The following is an 18,704-nucleotide window of genomic DNA, read 5'->3' on the forward strand; positions in this document are numbered from 1 at the left end:
AGTCAGTGGTTTAACGACATCCGAAAAACCAGCAATAAATCGGCGGTAAAAGTTGGCAAAGCCCAAAAATCTCTGAAGACCCTTAAGAGAGGAGGGCTGAGTCCAGTCACAAATAGCTTGCACCTTGACGGGATCCATCTCAATGGAAGAGGGAGAAAAAATATACCCCAAAAAGGAAATTTTCTGGACCCCAAAAACGCACTTAGACCCCTTCACACATAAAGAATTAGACCGCAGAACCTGAAAAACTCTCCTGACCTGCTGGACATGAGAGTCCCAGTCATCAGAAAAAATCAGAATATCATCCAGATATATTATCATAAATTTATCCAGAAAATCGCGGAAAATATCATGCATAAAAGACTGGAAAACTGAAGGGGCATTAGAAAGACCAAAAGGCATGACCAAATACTCAAAGTGGCCCTCGGGCGTATTAAATGCGGTCTTCCACTCATCCCCCTGCCTGATCCGCACCAAATTATACGCCCCACGAAGATCAATTTTAGAGAACCACTTAGCACCCTCTATACGAGCAAACAAATCAGTAAGCAATGGCAATGGGTATTGGTACTTAACAGTGATCTTATTCAGAAGCCGATAATCAATACATGGTCTCAAAGAGCCGTCCTTTTTTGAGACAAAGAAAAACCCAGCTCCCAAGGGAGAAGAAGATGGACGAATATGTCCCTTTTCCAAAGACTCCTTTATATATTCCCGCATAGCAGCATGTTCCGGCACGGACAGATTAAACAAACGACCCTTTGGATATTTGCAACCCGGTATCAAATCTATGGCACAATCGCACTCACGGTGCGGAGGTAACGACCCAAGCTTGGGTTCGTCAAAGACGTCTTGATAATCTGAGAGGAACTCAGGGACTTCAGAGGGAATGGACGACGAAATAGAAACCAAAGGTAAGTCCCCATGAATACCCTTACATCCCCAGCTCAACACAGACATTGCTCTCCAGTCCAAGACTGGATTGTGAGACTGCAACCATGGCAATCCCAGTACCAAATCGTCATGTAAATTATACAGCACCAGGAAACGAATAATCTCCTGGTGATCCGGATTGATACGCATGGTTACTTGTGTCCAGTATTGTGGTTTATTATTAGCCAATGGGGTGGAGTCAATCCCCTTCAGAGGAATAAGAGTCTCCAAAGGCTCTAAATCAAAACCACAACGATTGGCAAAGGACCAATCCATAAGACTCAGAGCGGCGCCAGAGTCAACATAGGCGTCCGTGGCAATGGATGACAAAGAGCAAATCAGGGTTACAGACAAAATAAACTTAGACTGAATGGTGCCAATGGAAACAGACTTATCAAGCTTCTTTGTACGCCTAGAGCATGCTGATATAACATGAGTAGAATCCCCACAATAGAAGCACAATCCATTCTTCCGTCTAAAATTCTGTCGCTCGCTCCTGGACAGAATTCTATCACACTGCATACTTTCTGGCGTCTTTTCCAAAGACACCGCCAGATGGTGCACCGGTTTGCGCTCCCGCAGACGCCTATCAATCTGAATAGCCATTGTCATGGACTCATTCAGACCTGCAGGCACAGGGAACCCCACCATAACATCCTTAACGGCATCAGAGAGACCTTCTCTGAAAGTTGCCGCCAAGGCGCACTCATTCCACTGAGTAAGCACAGACCATTTACGGAATTTTTGGCAGTAAACCTCAGCTTCGTCTTGCCCCTGAGATAGTGCCATCAAAGTTTTTTCTGCCTGAAGTTCCAAATGAGGTTCCTCATAAAGCAAGCCCAAGGCCAGAAAAAACGCATCCACATCGCGCAACGCAGGATCCCCTGCTGGCAATGAGAAGGCCCAATCTTGAGGGTCACCCCTGAGCAAGGAAATCACAATCCTAACCTGCTGAGCAGGGTCTCCAGCTGAACGAGACTTCAGGGACAAATAAAGCTTACAATTATTTCGGAAATTCTGGAAGCTAGCTCTATTCCCTGTGAAGAACTCCGGCAAAGGAATTCTCGGCTCAGATACTGGAGCATGTACCACAAAATCTTGTAAATTTTGTACTTTCGTGATGAGATTATTCAAACCCGCAGTTACACTCTGAAGATCCATTATTGTCAGGTGCACACAGAGCCATACAGAGATTAGAAGGAGAGAGAGAAAAAAGACTGCAGCAAGGCAAACTGGAGGGAAAAAAAAAAAAAAAAAAATTCCAGCAGACTTCTTATAACTCTCCTTTCTCAACCTGGGTCTTTAACACTTTATGGGCCGGTCAAACTGTCATGATCTCTGCAGGCAGAGATCATAGCAAGCCTATAGAGGGACAAGCTCTCGGAAGATGGAACTATACTGACCATGAACTAAGCCTGCAGCGCAACTAGAAATAGCCAGGTAGCATTTCCTATTTATTGCTAGATGCCCAGCTCTGGCCTAAGACCTAAATAGCTAGCAGAGGGAAATATAAGACCTGGCTCACCTCTAGAGAAATATTCCAAAGAAGACAGTAGCCCCCCACATATAATGACGGTGAGTTCAGATGAAACAACAAACGCAGCAGGAAAATAGTCTTAGCAAATTTGAGGTCCGCTTACTAGATAGCAGAAGACAGATAGTATACTTTCATGGTCAGCAGAAAAACACTAACAAAACACCATCCAGAGATTACCTTAAACTCTGGCATTAACTCATAACACCAGAGTAGCAATCCCTGATCAACGAGAGCTTTCCAGACACAGTAACAAAACTTCAGCTGTGAACTGGAACAAATAGGCAAAACGAAACATGGACAAAAGTCCAACTTATCTAGTAGTTGTCAGAAGCAGGAACAAGCACTGAGAGGCATCAGATAACATTGTTGACCGGCAAGAAACCACCAGAGAAATGAGCTTAAATAGCGACACCCACTACTGATGGAAACAGGTGAAACAGGAAAGAGGATGACAAGTCCAATTCCACAAGCGGCCACCGGGGGAGCCCAGAATCCAAATTCACAACAGGCACCATTACAATTTTGTGTTGCTTTTTTTATCCTGGGTTTGAAAAGTTGACCATGGCTTATTTTGGTGATGGCTAAAGAAAATTGTAAAATCGAAGTAAGTTTCATCAATGTATTTTTATTAAGCTGAATAGTTACTATCTGTTATATGCTATATGCATTTGGAGACCTGAGGTTACTCAATAGCATTGACTAAGGATGGTAAGATCTTCCATAAGCATGACTGGACAGATCTTCATTGTAAAGGTCCATATATATTAGACCAACGTTGTCCAAATATGCCAAAATTAATAGGATTCTATATTGATAGGATCAGCTGAAAATCTAATGTGTATGGTGGCTTCCAGACTCTCCAAATGATGTTTTCAGAGACAAGGGTTTCCGACTGATTAGTTTTGACTTATGATTAGTTGGTATTCTGTGACATAAGCTGTTGCTGAAGGAGTCTCTTGTGTATGGACGAGTCAGGAAAGATAAAGCTGTTGCTGAAGGAGTCTCCTGTATATGGACGAGTCAGGAAAGATAAAGCTGTTGCTGAAGTAGTCTCCTGTCTATGGACGAGTTAGGAAAGATAGCTGTCGGCCAAACCATTGTTTGACTAACAGCTATCTATTTTGTAGGGGAGCTTAAATTGTATGATGAATTGAAGTGGAACACAAAGATTATACCATGCCTGTATTGGTATGCTTTCTAGAACCTTCTTTCTTTCATCCACGATCTCAATACTTGCAACTCAATGTTCTTGTTTGTGGGCATGATTTGTGACTAATATTTCCAGTGACAGCTTATGTTACTGTTCTCCAGGGAGATTGGGTATGGCTGAAAAGATTTCCTGGTGAGAAGCAAGGAGACATCAGGCCATCCACAAGGAACGTTTTCTGCAAGGTAAATAAGTGGCCTGTTACATCTTCAAATTTCAATGATTTTGAGATCATTTTCTTAAGACCATCACATTGTTCAATACGTGTTACATCCACAAGAGAACAGCTTTATATTGTGATGAGTTTTTAACCCTGGAATGAGGACTTTTACTAAGACAGAAGATAAGTCCAAAGTAATTAGAATAGAAAGGTTGAGAGCATTAAATCCTGTGCTAGGCTCTTCGGCTAAGTAGGCCTTGTTGTCATCCAGTCTCTTCGAACACATACCAAAAATATATTGAGGCATCTTAATTACGTATGGTAGAGTAATATATATGGTTTATCAATTTGGGTGATCAATAGGTAGAAGAACTTTAGAATTTTTTCTATCTTTACAACATAAGGCAATTAGTTTGACCCCTTTAGGTCATCTCTAATCCATAAGATCATCCCATAAATCTACAATTCATGAAAACTTTTTTCCACATTTCTCAAAATAAGATCTATCTGCTGAAACTTTATGTCGTTTCATTTAATAAATTCCTAAACCGACCTGTATTTTGGTTGCAATAGTTATTAAAGCCAGATTTTGTTCCTATTTTATTCCAGCTACTTTCATGAGTATTTAGCTTTTTTCTTTTTTAAAAATCCACCATACGGTTCCAGAGATAAGGGCCTTAATATTAAGTGCAAAATTTTATGGTCTTTACCCAGTGGGTGTATACCTTCTGGGGCGTGGCTTTAATATGTTATGCATAATTACCCTGTGAGCTCCACCCTCTTGTAAAGTCAGATGAATTCTCACTAAATTAAAAGGCCTATATCTCTGGAACGGTATGGAGGATTAACAAAAAAGCTACAGACGAAGGGAAGCAGGTGGAATTAAATAAGAGTAAGGCTGAGTGCACACGTTGCAGAATTGCCGCGGACATTTCCGCGGCAATTCTGCGCCTACTACCGCGGGTATATCGCATGCAGAATTAGCATGCATATACCCACAGAAAACTAGCATTTTGCAAGCATAATGTAGCTTGCAGAATGCTAGAGTTTTCCAAGCGATCTGTAGCATCGCTTGGAAAACTGATTGACAGGTTGGTCACACTTGTGACCAACTTTTTACTATAGATGGTGCCTATGCAGCATCTATAGTAAAAGGTAGAATGTTTAAAAATAATAAAAAAAAATAAAAAATGGTTATACTCACCTGCAGACCTCAGCGGCGTCCGTTCCTATAGATGGTGCGCGTGTTCAGGACCTTCGGTGACGTCGCGGCTTGTGATTGGTCACGAGCGGTCACATGAGCGGTCTCGCGACCAATCACAAGACCACGACGTCATCGCAGGTCCTTCACCGCACAGCAGCTATAGGAACCGAAGCGGCAGCATGCAGCGGAGAGGCGGGAACACTCCTGGTGCCATCGAAGGTGAGTATATCACTATTTTTTATTTTAATTCGTTTATTTTTTACCAATTATATGGTGCCCAGTCCGTGGAGGAGAGTCTCCTCTCCTCCACCCTGGGAACCAACCGCACATGATCTGCTTACTTCCCGCATATTGTGCACAGCCCCGTGCGGGAAGTAAGCAGATCAATGCACTCCTATGTGTGCAGAATCGCTGCGATTCCGCAAATTTAATGAACATGCTGCGTTTTTTTCTGGAATGCGATTCCGCTCAGGAAAAAAATGCAGCATGTGCACAAAAAATGTGGAATGCATTCTATTACATAGGATGCTTAATGTTAGCATTTTTTTCGCGGTTTTATAGCGTTTTTATAGCGAAAAACCGCGAAAAAAACGCGAAAAATATGCTACGTGTGCACACACCCTAAAACCCTTCTTTCAAGAGACAGATTTGTTTTTTTTCCTTTGACATGGCGCTTGAGTTTTGCAGGGAAATGTGTTGTTTGGATTGCTACCATTTATTTTATCATGGAATATGGTATGTTGAAAAATTAATTACAAATGTCTTAGCAGAGTAAATCAATAAAAAACATAGTTATGCCATTGTTTTCCTAGTTTAAATGTTACTTAATACGCATTATTATAGTGATTACAAAATTGAATAATTTTTAACTGTTTCAAAAAATAAAAAACTACTCCCCCCCCAAAAAAAAAGTGGTTTGTAATGCTGCTTCTTTATTTTTCCATTGATGAAGTTGTGTGAAGATTTGTTTTTTTCTGGGAGACTGTCTTTACCAGTGCCATTTTGGGGTACATTTGACTTTTCAATTTGCCTTTTATCCAATTTTTTTTTTGCAGAGGCAAACACAATAAATTAATTCCTAACTAATGTGACTACCTGTGAATAAAGTAGGGGCAGTGATGTGACTTTGTGCACTTCTGCCACCATTAGCCGCTATACAATGACTTACAAGCAGCACATATTTCCATTCTGTTTATTTTTTATTTGGAATCATTTTTAAAAATTCAGGATCTTCAACAGGATTATGAGTCCCCAAATTCTGCTCAGTCATAGCAAAGGTCCCCCAGATTTTCAGCTATGGCAACTGGGGGGTCAACTTATTGAAAGCCATCAATCCTAACACAGTGGTGATGCTTGATCTTTTTTTATGTTCTTCATTGAGGCGCTAATCCATGTTACCCATAATTTGGGCAGAAATGCTCTGATCCATTCTGACCATGGCTTGGGCAACTAGGCTGTGATCCATTTAGCCCATATCTTTGGCAGCCAGACAGTGATCCATGATGCCTATGGTTTGGACAGCCAGTCTCTGATCCACGCTGCCCATGGCTTAGGTAGCCAGATGATGATCCATGCTGTCATGGTTTGGACAGCCTGGCTTTTATCCATGCTGCCCATGGTTTGGTCAGACAGGCTCTGATCCATTCTGCCCATGGCTTAGACTACCAGGCTGTGATCCATTCTGCCCATGACTTGGGCAGCCAGGCTGTGATACATGATGCTCATGGTTTGGGCAGCCAGTCTCTGATCCATGCTGTCCGTGGCTTGTGTAGCAAGGCACTAATCTATGCTGCCCATAGTTTGGTCAGCAAGGCTTCATCCATTCTGCCCATGGCTTGGGCAGCCAGGCTGTAATCCATTTTGCCCATGGTTTGGGCAGACAGGCTTTGATCCATGATGCCCATGATTTGGGCAGCAAGTCTCTGATACATGCTGCCCATGGATTGGGCATCTAGGCTAAGGTCAATGTTGCCCATAGTTAAGGCAGTCAGTCTTTGATCTTAGCTGACCATGGTTTCGACAGCAAGACTGTGATCGATACTGCTCATGGTTTTGACAGGAGGCATTCTGATTCATGCTGCTCATGATTTGAGTAGTCAGGGTTTGATCCATTCTGCCCATTGTTTGACCGGTTCTCTTTAAAAGAGACTTGAATTAAAAGAAGAATTAGGAAAATGAAAAACAGACAAAAACCCCAAAACTAGTTTATCACAGAAGTAGCTGGCCAACAGCACACGGACAGACGGATGCACGTCCTAGTTCCACTGGGCCCCCATGGAAAATGTACATACCAGATAAAAAATGAAGGACAGCATCCAATCCAGGTGAAAGTGTTCACAAACGAAATCCTTTATTTGCCAAAGTGCAACGTTTCGACCCACATGGGTCTTTATCAAGCATAAAACACATGGATAATGGTGGATTCTTATAGGGGATGGATTAGCATACACCAATCCCCACAAAGTATCCACCCACAACATACATATCTGTTAAAATCACACAATAGTAAAAATACATATATCACATTTTGAATAAATGGCAGATTCCAGGACAAGATATGAAAATCGTCATATAATTAACGGTAGAACCTATAAAATTACTTATTTAAGGATCCATATCTGTAACTATAGTAACCATAAGCCAATGGCCACAAGTTTAGCATCCACTCCATAAATTTCCCACCTATAGGGTCCAACTAGCTGATCATATGGATAGGGTCCACCAATCCCTAATGTTGTTGTATTGCACCAATCCCATGTAACACCCAGGATGCACTAGGCCCCATACCAGCCAACCAAATCTAGTTAATTAGCAATATTTACAAACAACAGTGCACCAATCGATGAGCTGCTCACCCACGCTGTATACACATCTCCTCCAATCAGTCTCCAATGCACACGATCGGCGCTCCAAAACAGTGTGCCGGCGTGCGGACCCACACAGCTCCACCTACACCAGCGACGTCAGAAATGACGCCGCATAGTGAGGGAAACAGTCCACGCCCACCGCCGCACCACTGCATATGAGCGCCTCAAGCTTTCAACTATGGGTTGCACATCCAGGGGAGCTCATATTATAGAATCTCCACAAAAGGACGCTTCACCAACGGGAAAGCGCCACCTGGCCCATTTCAACAACAACAAATGTCATTTCCATTTGTCTGTAAATATGTAAGGCTGACCTGTATATCAACAAGCGGGCCCACATGGCTCCACCCACCGCAGCGTCACCCACTATAACGCAACTCAGTGGGGTAAACCACGCAGGTCCACAATCGCATCATTGCGCATGCATCCCGGACTCCTAACTCACTACAGAGTCAAAAATTAAAAAACAATGCACACCACAGATATTAAACAGGAAAATTAGTTGAAACAAACACATAGGGCATCCGGACACACATGGTGGCTATAAACATATAAACAATCACATATTGGATCCTTTTTGAGGCTGGAAAGGAAAAATTGGTGTATACACTTATAAAGTATCCAAGATAGAACAATCCACCAGTAAAGGCTCTCAAATCCCAAGTCTTCTACCAACAAAATATTATATGTATACCTAAAAAAACAAAAGAAGAAAAAAGAAAAAAGAAATATAATGTATAAAATCAATTAAAAACAATCCTATACTTAGAATATGTCACAGAATAACCCCAAAGCTACTCAAGATACACAAATTTGGAGATTATAGTCAATATTCAGTCCTCCAGGTTGTAGAGAACCCAATTTAGAGATCCACCTCAATTCTTTTTGCTTCAACATCAAAGTACGGTCTCCCCCTCTCCTAAGTGGTGGTACCCCATCTATCACCCTGAATCTCAATTGGCTCACAGTATGTCTATTATTGCAAAAATGTTTAGGGACTGGCAATTCTACCATCTTATTTCTAATTGTACTCTTAGTCAGCCTTACATATTTACAGACAAATGGAAATGACATTTGTTGTTGTTGAAATGGGCCAGGTGGCGCTTTCCCGTTGGTGAAGCGTCCTTTTGTGGAGATTCTATAATATGAGCTCCCCTGGATGTGCAACCCATAGTTGAAAGCTTGAGGCGCTCATATGCAGTGGTGCGGCGGTGGGCGTGGACTGTTTCCCTCACTATGCGGCGTCATTTGTGACGTCGCTGGTGTGGGTGGAGCTGTGTGGGTCCGCACGCCGGCACACTGATTTAGAGCGCCGATCGAGTACATTAGAGCTTGATCGAGGAGATATACATACAGCATGGGTGAGCAGCATAGTTTTAGATCTGAGGTCCGGCGCTCATATGCAGAGGTGCGGCGGTGGGCGTGGACTGCTTCCCTCACTATGCGGCGTCATTTCTGACGTCGCTGGTGTAGGTGGAGCTGTGTGGGTCCGCACGCCGGCACACTGTTTTGGAGCGCCGATCGTGTGCATTGGAGACTGATTGGAGGAGATGTGTATACAGCGTGGGTGAGCAGCTCATCGATTGGTGCACTGTTGTTTGTAAATATTGCTAATTAACTAGATTTGGTTGGCTGGTATGGGGCCTAGTGCATCCTGGGTGTTACATGGGATTGGTGCAATACAACAACATTAGGGATTGGTGGACCCTATCCATATGATCAGTTAGTTGGACCCTATAGGTGGGAAATTTATGGAGTGGATGCTAAACTTGTGGCCATTGGCTTATGGTTACTATAGTTACAGATATGGATCCTTAAATAAGTAATTTTATAGGTTCTACCGTTAATTATATGACGATTTTCATATCTTGTCCTGGAATCTGCCATTTATTCAAAATGTGATATATGTATTTTTACTATTGTGTGATTTTAACAGATATGTATGTTGTGGGTGGATACTTTGTGGGGATTGGTGTATGCTAATCCATCCCCTATAAGAATCCACCATTATCCATGTGTTTTATGCTTGATAAAGACCCATGTGGGTCGAAACGTTGCACTTTGGCAAATAAAGGATTTCGTTTGTGAACACTTTCACCTGGATTGGATGCTGTCCTTCATTTTTTATCTGGTAAAAACCCCAAAACTAGCCAACAGAAATGCTCAAATTCAGTAGTTAATTGGGCCCATTGAGTGTCATAAGTTCTGCGTAATTGTACCGTCATGCATTTATACACATTCAATGACAGATTGATTGAGAGATCTGAGTTAAAGGGACACTTTGAGGAGACCATTGGCTTGCAAAAGAGTATTCACGTCATTGACATTTTTCGTGTTTTGCTACTTCATAACCTGGAATTTCACAGTTTTTTAATGGTTTTCTTCAGTTCATGTAAAGAACATGCCTACATCTGTGAACATTTGGTTTTCTTTTTATTGTGAAGCAAACAAAACAAAATAACTGAAAACTTTAGTGTGCAAAACTCCCTAGAGTCAGTAATTTGTGGAGATTATTACTATGCATTTTTATAGCTCCATTTATTGCAGGGCGCTTTACTTGTGAAAAGGGGGCAAATATAGACAAATACAATTAAACATGAGCAAAAAAACAAACAAGGCACACAGGTACATAAGGAAGGAGCACCCTGTCCACGAGGGCTCACAGTCTGCAGGGGATGGGTGAGGATACACTAGGAGAGGGTAGAGCTGGTTGTGCGGCGGCTCAGTACACTGAGGATCACTGCAGGCTGTAGGCTTGTCAGAAGAGGTGAGTCTTCAGGTTCTTTTTGAAGGTTTCTATGGTAGGCGAGAGTCTGATGTGTTGTGGTAGAGAGTTCCAGAGTATGGGGGAAGCACGGGAGAAGTCTTGGTTTCAGTTGTGGGAAAGAAGAGATGAGAGGGGGTAGAGGAGGAGACCATGTCACAGATGTATGGAGGAGACAGGCTGTGGATGGCGTTGTATGTCATTGTAAGAGTTTTGAACTGGAGTTTCTGGGCAATAGGAGGCCAGTGAAGGGCTTGGCATAGGGGAGAGGCTGGGGAATAGTGGGGAGACAGGTAGATTAGTCGGGCAGCTGAGTGTAGGATGGATTGGAGTGGTGCCAGAGTGCTAGAGGGGAGGCCAGAAAGTAGGAGGCTGCAGTAGTCAAGGCGGGAGATGATAAGGGCATACACTAGTGTTTTTGTGGTGTCGCGGTCAAGGAATGCGCAGATCCGGGAGATATTTTTGAGTTTGAGACAGCAGGAGGAGGCAAGTGCTTGGATATGTGGCTTGAAAGAGAGGGCAGAGTCGAGGATCACCCCGAGGCATCGGGTGTGTGGGACTGGGGAAAGTGAGCAGCCATTGACATGGAGAGATAGATCTGGTGGAGGGGTAGAGTGAGATGGGGGAAAGATAATAAATACTGTTTTGTCCATGTTCCGTTTTAGAGAGCGAGCAGAAAAGAAGGCCAAGATAGCAGACAGACAGTATGGCATTTTGGTAAGTAAGGAAGTGAGGTCAGGTCCAGATGGGTAGACCTGCGTGTCATAGGCATAGAGATGATACTGCATACTGTGGGATTCTATGAGCTGTCCCAGGCAGAAGGTGTAGATGGAAAAGAGTAAGGGTCCTAGAACAGAGCCTTGAGGAATACCTACAGACAAGGGGGGGAGTGAGGAGGTGGTGTGGGGGAGGGAGACACTGAATGTTCGGTCTGTCAGATATGATGAAATCCAGGATAGGGCCAAGTCTGTGATGCTAAGAGATGAGAGGATCTGCAACAGAATGGAGTGGTCCACAGTGTCAAAGGCAGAAGACAGGTCCAGGAGAAGGAGGACAGAGTAGTGTTGCTTGCTCTTGACAGACAGTAGGTCGTTGGTGACTTTAGTTAGGGCAGTTTCAGTTGAGTGATGGATCAGAAGCCAGATTGTAACTTGTCAAAGAGGGAGCATTAGGAGAGGTGGGAGGACACTTCAAGATGGACATGTTGTTCCATTAATTTTGAGGCATAAGGGAGAAGAGATATTGGGCGATAGCTAGACACAGAGGATGGGTCAAGGGAGGGCTTTTTGAGGATGGATGTGATCTTGGCATGTTTGAAGGATGAGAGGAAGACACCTGTTGTGAGTGATAGGTTGAAGAGATGTGTTAGGGTTGGGATGAAGACCATGGCAACATTAGGGATGAGGTGGGATGGGAGCGGGTCAAGCGTGCAAGTGGTGAGGTGTGATCTTGACAGGAGGGTGGATAGCTGATCTGCTGCCATGGTGGAGAAGGTGGTTTTGGAGGAACAGGGTTGAGCAGCTAAGAGGGGCATTGTGAACTGTGGGCTAAAGCTTACTGAGAGGGGAGGGAGTAGTGCAGGGGGATGGAGTAGAGAATTGAAAGTGTTGAAAAGCCGTTTAGGGTTGTGAGACAGCGAGGATATGAGAGATGAGAAGTAAGTTTGTTTTGTGGCAGTGAGCGTGGAATTGAAGCTGGCGAGGGACTGCTTGTATGCAGTGAAGTGGTGTGCAGAGCGGGATCTCTTCCATCTCCGCTCAGTGATCCTGGAAGCCCATCTCAGTTCTTTGGTCAGGCTGGTCAGCCAGGGCTGCCTGCTGAGTGTGCGAGTTTTGCTATGCATGAGGCATAACCGAGGCAGCTGAACCGAGTGTTGCTGTTATTGTGGTGTTATAAAAAGTGGCAGCAGCCTCTGTGTCATGAAGGGAGGCTATGTCTGTAAGAGGGAGAAGGGACTCTGAGAGTGATTGTAAATTGAGGTGTTTGAGATTTCTGTGAGGGTGAGAGAGTTTGTGGAGTGGGAGTTGCACACTAGGAGAGGAGAGGGAAGAGAATATCAGTAGGTTGTGGTCAGACAGGAGGAGGGGTGAGTTAGTGAGATTAGTAAGGGAGCAGAGGTGGGTGAAGATGAGGTCCAGCATGTGGCAATCTTTGTGAGTGGCTTCAGAGGACCGTTGAGTGAGACCAAAGGAGGCAGTGAGCGATAAAAGTTTAGAGGCAGAGGTGGAAGTGTCAATGGGGATATTGAAATCACCCATGATAGTGGGAATGTCAGCAGAGAGGAAATGAAGGAGCCAGGTGGTGAAGTGGTTGAGAAAGGTGGAGATTAGGGTTGAGCGAAACGGGTCGATCATTTTCAAAAGTCGCCGACTTTTGGCTAAGTCGGCGTCTCATGAAACCCGATCCGACCCCTGTGCTTGTCGGCCATGCGGTACGCGACTTTCGCGCCAAAGTCGCGTTTCAATGACGCGAAAAGCGCCATTTCTCAGCCAATGAAGGTGAACGCAGAGTGTGGGCAGCGTGATGACATAGATCCTGGTCCCCACCATCTTAGAGAAGGGCATTGCAGTGATTGGCTTGCTGTCTGCGGCGTCACAGGGGCTATAAAGGGGCGTTCCCGCCGACCGCCATCTTACTGCTGCTGATCTGAGCTTAGGGACAGGTTGCTGCCGCTTCATCAGAAGCAGGGAGAGCGTTAGGCAGGGTCCACTAACCACCAAACCGCTTGTGCTGCAGCGATTTCCACTGTCCAACACCACCTTCGGTGTGCAGGGACTGTGGAAGCTATTTTTTTTTTTTTTTCCCCTCAGCGCTGTAGCTCATTGGGCTGCCCTAGAAGGCTCCGTGATAGCTGTATTGCTGTGTGTACGCCACTGTGGAAACCAACTGCTTTTTTCAAAGCACATATCCTCTTGTTCCTTCCTTTCTGCACAGCTATCTTTTCTGTTTTTCCACACTTTTTATTTAATTTGTGCATCAGTCCACTCCTATTGCTGCCTGCCATACCTGGCTTACATTACTGCAGGGAGATAGTAATTGTAGGACAGTTTTTTTTTTTTTTTTGTTTTTTTTTTTTGTGGGAGATTAAGATTGGCATTTCTGCTACAGTGCCATCCCTGTGTGTGCCATCTCTCACTGAGTGGGCCATAGAAAGCCTATTTATTTTTTCCGTGATTTGTGTTCTAAAATCTACCTCAACACAAAAACAGTACATCAATCAGTGGGAGAAAAATATTGGCCTCAGTCAGGGCTTGTGTGCCACTGCTGTGTGTGCTATCTCTCATTCAGTGGGCTATAGCAAGCCTATTTTTTTTTTTTTTTTTTAATATTATTTGGTTTCTAATTCTCCCTGAAAAAAAAAAAAAAAACCTAAAAAAACAGTGGGAGAATAATATTGCCCTTTCAGCTTGTGTGCCAGTCTTGACTCCTGGGTGTGCCACCTCTCTCCCTCTCATTCAGTGGGCCATAGAAAGCCTATTTATTTTTTTTTTAAATATTATTGGGTTTCTAAAGTCTCCCTGAAAAAACAAAAAATACATAAAAAAACAGTGGGAGAGTAATATTGCCCTTTCAGCTTGTGTGCCAGTCTTGACTCCTGGGTGTGCCACCTCTCTCCCTTTCATTCAGTGGGCCATAGAAAGCCTATTTATTTTTTCCGTGATTTGTGTTCTAAAATCTACCTCAACACAAAAACACTACATCAATCAGTGGGAGAAAAATATTGGCCTCAGTCAGGGCTTGTGTGCCACTGCTGTGTGTGCTATCTCTCATTCAGTGGGCTATAGCAAGCCTATTTTTTTTTTTTTTTTTTTAATATTATTTGGTTTCTAAAGTCTCCCTGAAAAAAAAAAAAAACCATAAAAAAACAGTGGGAGAGTAATATTGCCCTTTCAGCTTGTGTGCCAGTCTTGACTCCTGGGTGTGCCACCTCTCTCCCTCTCATTCAGTGGGCCATAGAAAGCCTATTTATTTTTTTTTTAAAATATTATTGGGTTTCTAAAGTCTCCCTGAAAAAACAAAAAATACATAAAAAAACAGTGGGAGAGTAATATTGCCCTTTCAGCTTGTGTGCCAGTCTTGACTCCTGGGTGTGCCACCTCTCTCCCTTTCATTCAGTGGGCCATAGAAAGCCTATTTATTTTTTCCGTGATTTGTGTTCTAAAATCTACCTCAACACAAAAACACTACATCAATCAGTGGGAGAAAAATATTGGCCTCAGTCAGGGCTTGTGTGCCACTGCTGTGTGTGCTATCTCTCATTCAGTGGGCTATAGCAAGCCTTTTTTTTTTTTTTTTTTTTTTTTTTTAATATTATTTGGTTTCTAAAGTCTCCCTGAAAAAAAAAAAAAAACATAAAAAAACAGTGGGAGAGTAATATTGCCCTTTCAGCTTGTGTGCCAGTCTTGACTCCTGGGTGTGCCACCTCTCTCCCTTTCATTCAGTGGGCCATAGAAAGCCTATTTATTTTTTCCGTGATTTGTGTTCTAAAATCTACCTCAACACAAAAACACTACATCAATCAGTGGGAGAAAAATATTGGCCTCAGTCAGGGCTTGTGTGCCACTGCTGTGTGTGCTATCTCTCATTCAGTGGGCTATAGCAAGCCTATTTTTTTTTTTTTTTTAATATTATTTGGTTTCTAAAGTCTCCCTGAAAAAAAAAAAAAAACATAAAAAAACAGTGGGAGAGTAATATTGCCCTTTCAGCTTGTGTGCCAGTCTTGACTCCTGGGTGTGCCACCTCTCTCCCTTTCATTCAGTGGGCCATAGAAAGCCTATTTATTTTTTCCGTGATTTGTGTTCTAAAATCTACCTCAACACAAAAACACTACATCAATCAGTGGGAGAAAAATATTGGCCTCAGTCAGGGCTTGTGTGCCACTGCTGTGTGTGCTATCTCTCATTCAGTGGGCTATAGCAAGCCTATTTTTTTTTTTTTTTTTTTAATATTATTTGGTTTCTAAAGTCTCCCTGAAAAAAAAAAAAAACCATAAAAAAACAGTGGGAGAGTAATATTGCCCTTTCAGCTTGTGTGCCAGTCTTGACTCCTGGGTGTGCCACCTCTCTCCCTTTCATTCAGTGGGCCATAGAAAGCCTATTTATTTTTTGGTTTTTTTAATATTATTTGGTTTCTAAAGTCTCCCTGAAAATAAAAAAAAAAAATACATAAAAAAACAGTGGGAGAGTAATATTGCCATTTCAGCTTGTGTGCCAGTCTTGACTCCTGGGTGTGCCACCTCTCTCCCTCTCATTCAGTGGGCCATAGAAAGCCTTGTTTTTTTGTTTTTTTTTTAATATTATTTGGTTTCTAAAGTCTCCCTGAAAATAAAAAAAAAAAACATAAAAAAACAGTGGGAGAGTAATATTGCCATTTCAGCTTGTGTGCCAGTCTTGACTCCTGGGTGTGCCACCTCTCTCTCTAATTGTGGGCCATAGAAAGCCTATTTATTTTTTGGTTTTTTTAATATTATTTGGTTTCTAAAGTCTCCCTGAAAATAAAAAAAAAAAATACATAAAAAAACAGTGGGAGAGTAATATTGCCCTTTCAGCTTGTGTGCCAGTCTTGACTCCTGGGTGTGCCACCTCTCTCCCTTTCATTCAGTGGGCCATAGAAAGCCTATTTATTTTTTGGTTTTTTTAATATTATTTGGTTTCTAAAGTCTCCCTGAAAATAAAAAAAAAAAATACATAAAAAAACAGTGGGAGAGTAATATTGCCATTTCAGCTTGTGTGCCAGTCTTGACTCCTGGGTGTGCCACCTCTGTCCCTCTCATTCAGTGGGCCATAGAAAGCCTTGTTTTTTTTTTTTTTTTTAAATATTATTTGGTTTCTAAAGTCTCCCTGAAAATAAAAAAAAAATACATAAAAAACCAGTGGGAGAGTAATATTGCCATTTCAGCTTGTGTGCCAGTCTTGACTCCTGGGTGTGCCACCTCTCTCTCTAATTGTGGGCCATAGAAAGCCTTTTTATTTTTTTCCTTCATTTGTGTTTTAAAATCAACCTCAACACAAAAACACTACATCAATCAGTGGGAGAAAAATATTGGCCTCAGTCAGGGCTTGTGTGCCACTCCTGTGCGTGCCATCTCTCATTCAGTGGGCCATAGAAAGCCTTGTTTTTTTGTTTTTTTTTTAAATATTATTTGGTTTCTAAAGTCTCACAGAGAAAAAAAAAAAATAAATTAGGTGGGAGATTAATATTGACATTAGTGCTTGAGTGACAGTCCTGCGTGTGTGTCATCTCTGTGATTTGGTGTCACAGAAAACAGAGTGTGTAACATTGTGCCTGATTTTCCTTGTGGTCTCACCAACCTGTTAAGGGATATTGAAATCATACTGAAGTTATAGCTCACCGTGTAAGTTGTTTGACAGCAACAAATAAAGTTACTTTGGTTACGATTTTTAAACAATGAGGAAGTCTGGTGCAAGAGGTCGTCGTGGGCGTTCATTGTCAGCTGGTAATGATGGTAGTGGTAGTGGAGCATCAGGTGGTCGTGGGGATAAAAATATTCCACCTAAGTCTGGAGCTGTGGAGCCAGTTTCGTCGTCAGGCTACACAAGGCCTCGAACGCTCTCTTTTCTGGGAGTAGGAAAACCGCTTTTAAAGGCTGAGCAGCAACAGCAAGTTTTGGCTTACATTGCAGACTCAGCCTCTAGCTCTTTTGCCTCCTCTTCCGAAACTGGTAAATGTAAAAGCAGCGCGTCGCTTGTGGATGTTCACGGTCAGGGACAAGTCGCTTCCTTGTCCTCCTCAGCAAAAACTACAACAAGAGAGAAGGATGCAGCAGGCGACACAACGGGTCACTCCATGGAGCTCTTTACACATACCGTCCCTGGCTTAGAAAGTGAAACATTTAACAGGCCATGCCCATTACAAGTAGATTCTGACATGGAGTGCACTGATGCACAGCCACAGCCAGAGTACTATGCTGCTCCTTTGACTCAGACCACCACATTGCCCTCTCAGGGTACAGATCCACAATCAGACCCTGATGAGACTATGTTGCCCCGCCACGAACGCTATACCACCGACCGACACAGTGACACAGACGAAGTTGCACACGAGCTCGAAGAGGAGGTAATAGATGACCCAGTTATTGACCCCGATTGGCAGCCATTGGGGGAACAGGGTGCAGGCGGCAGTAGTTCAGAAGCGGAGGTGGAGGAGGGGCCGCAGCAGGCATCAACATCGCAACAGGTTCCATCTGCCGGGCCCGTATCTGGCCCAAAACGCGTGTCAAAGCCAAAACCTGTTGGAGGACAGCGTGGCCATCCGGTTAAAGCTCAGTCTGCAATCCCTGAAAAGGGATCCGAGTCTAGGAAGAGTGCAGTCTGGCATTTTTTTAAACAACATCCAACTGATCAGCGCAAAGTCATCTGTCAAAAATGTTCAACTAGCTTAAGCAGAGGTCAGAATCTGAAAAGTCTAAATACTAGTTGCATGCATAGACACTTAACCACCATGCATTTTCAAGCCTGGACTAACTACCAAACGTCCCTTAAGGTTGTAGCACCCTCGGCCAATGAAGCTAGTCAGCAACGCAACATCCCTTCCGTCACTGTAAGGCCACCATTTTCCGCACCACCGGCAGTATCTGTGCAGGTTTCTTTGCCAGCCAAAAGCAGTCAGGGTCAGGGAATCACCAGTTTAGTAGGAGGAAATATTGCATCTAGGGCACCGGCGGAAACAATACCGTCTCCAACCGTCTCTCAGTCTGCCATGTACACCGGCACACCCGAAAGTTCCACGATCTCCTGCTCTCCAGTCCAGCTCACCCTACATGAGACTCTGGTTAGAAAAAGGAAGTACTTATCCTCGCATCCGCGTACACAGGGTTTTAACGCCCACATAGCTAGACTAATCTCGTTAGAGATGATGCCCTACCGTTTAGTTGAAAGCGAAGCTTTTAAAGCCCTGATGGAGTACGCTGAACCACGATACGAGCTACCTAGTCGACACTTTTTTTCCAGAAAAGCCATCCCAGCCCTGCACCAGCATGTTAAACAGCGCATCGTCCATGCACTTAGGCAAT

At 43.3% G+C, this 18,704-nt stretch overlaps 1 protein-coding gene across 1 annotated transcript in view; it reads left to right on the plus strand.

The window, feature by feature from the left end:
* Positions 1-18,704, plus strand: part of GUCY2D (guanylate cyclase 2D, retinal) — a 75,404-nt gene that overhangs the window by 10,124 nt on the left and 46,576 nt on the right. Inside the window, exon 8 of the mRNA XM_077260759.1 lies at positions 3,782-3,862. Coding sequence (XP_077116874.1) covers positions 3,782-3,862 — 81 coding nt within the window. The remainder of the gene's footprint in view (positions 1-3,781; positions 3,863-18,704) is intronic.

The sequence above is a fragment of the Ranitomeya variabilis genome, chromosome 5 (assembly GCF_051348905.1).
Source record: "Ranitomeya variabilis isolate aRanVar5 chromosome 5, aRanVar5.hap1, whole genome shotgun sequence".
NCBI lineage: Eukaryota > Metazoa > Chordata > Amphibia > Anura > Dendrobatidae > Ranitomeya > Ranitomeya variabilis.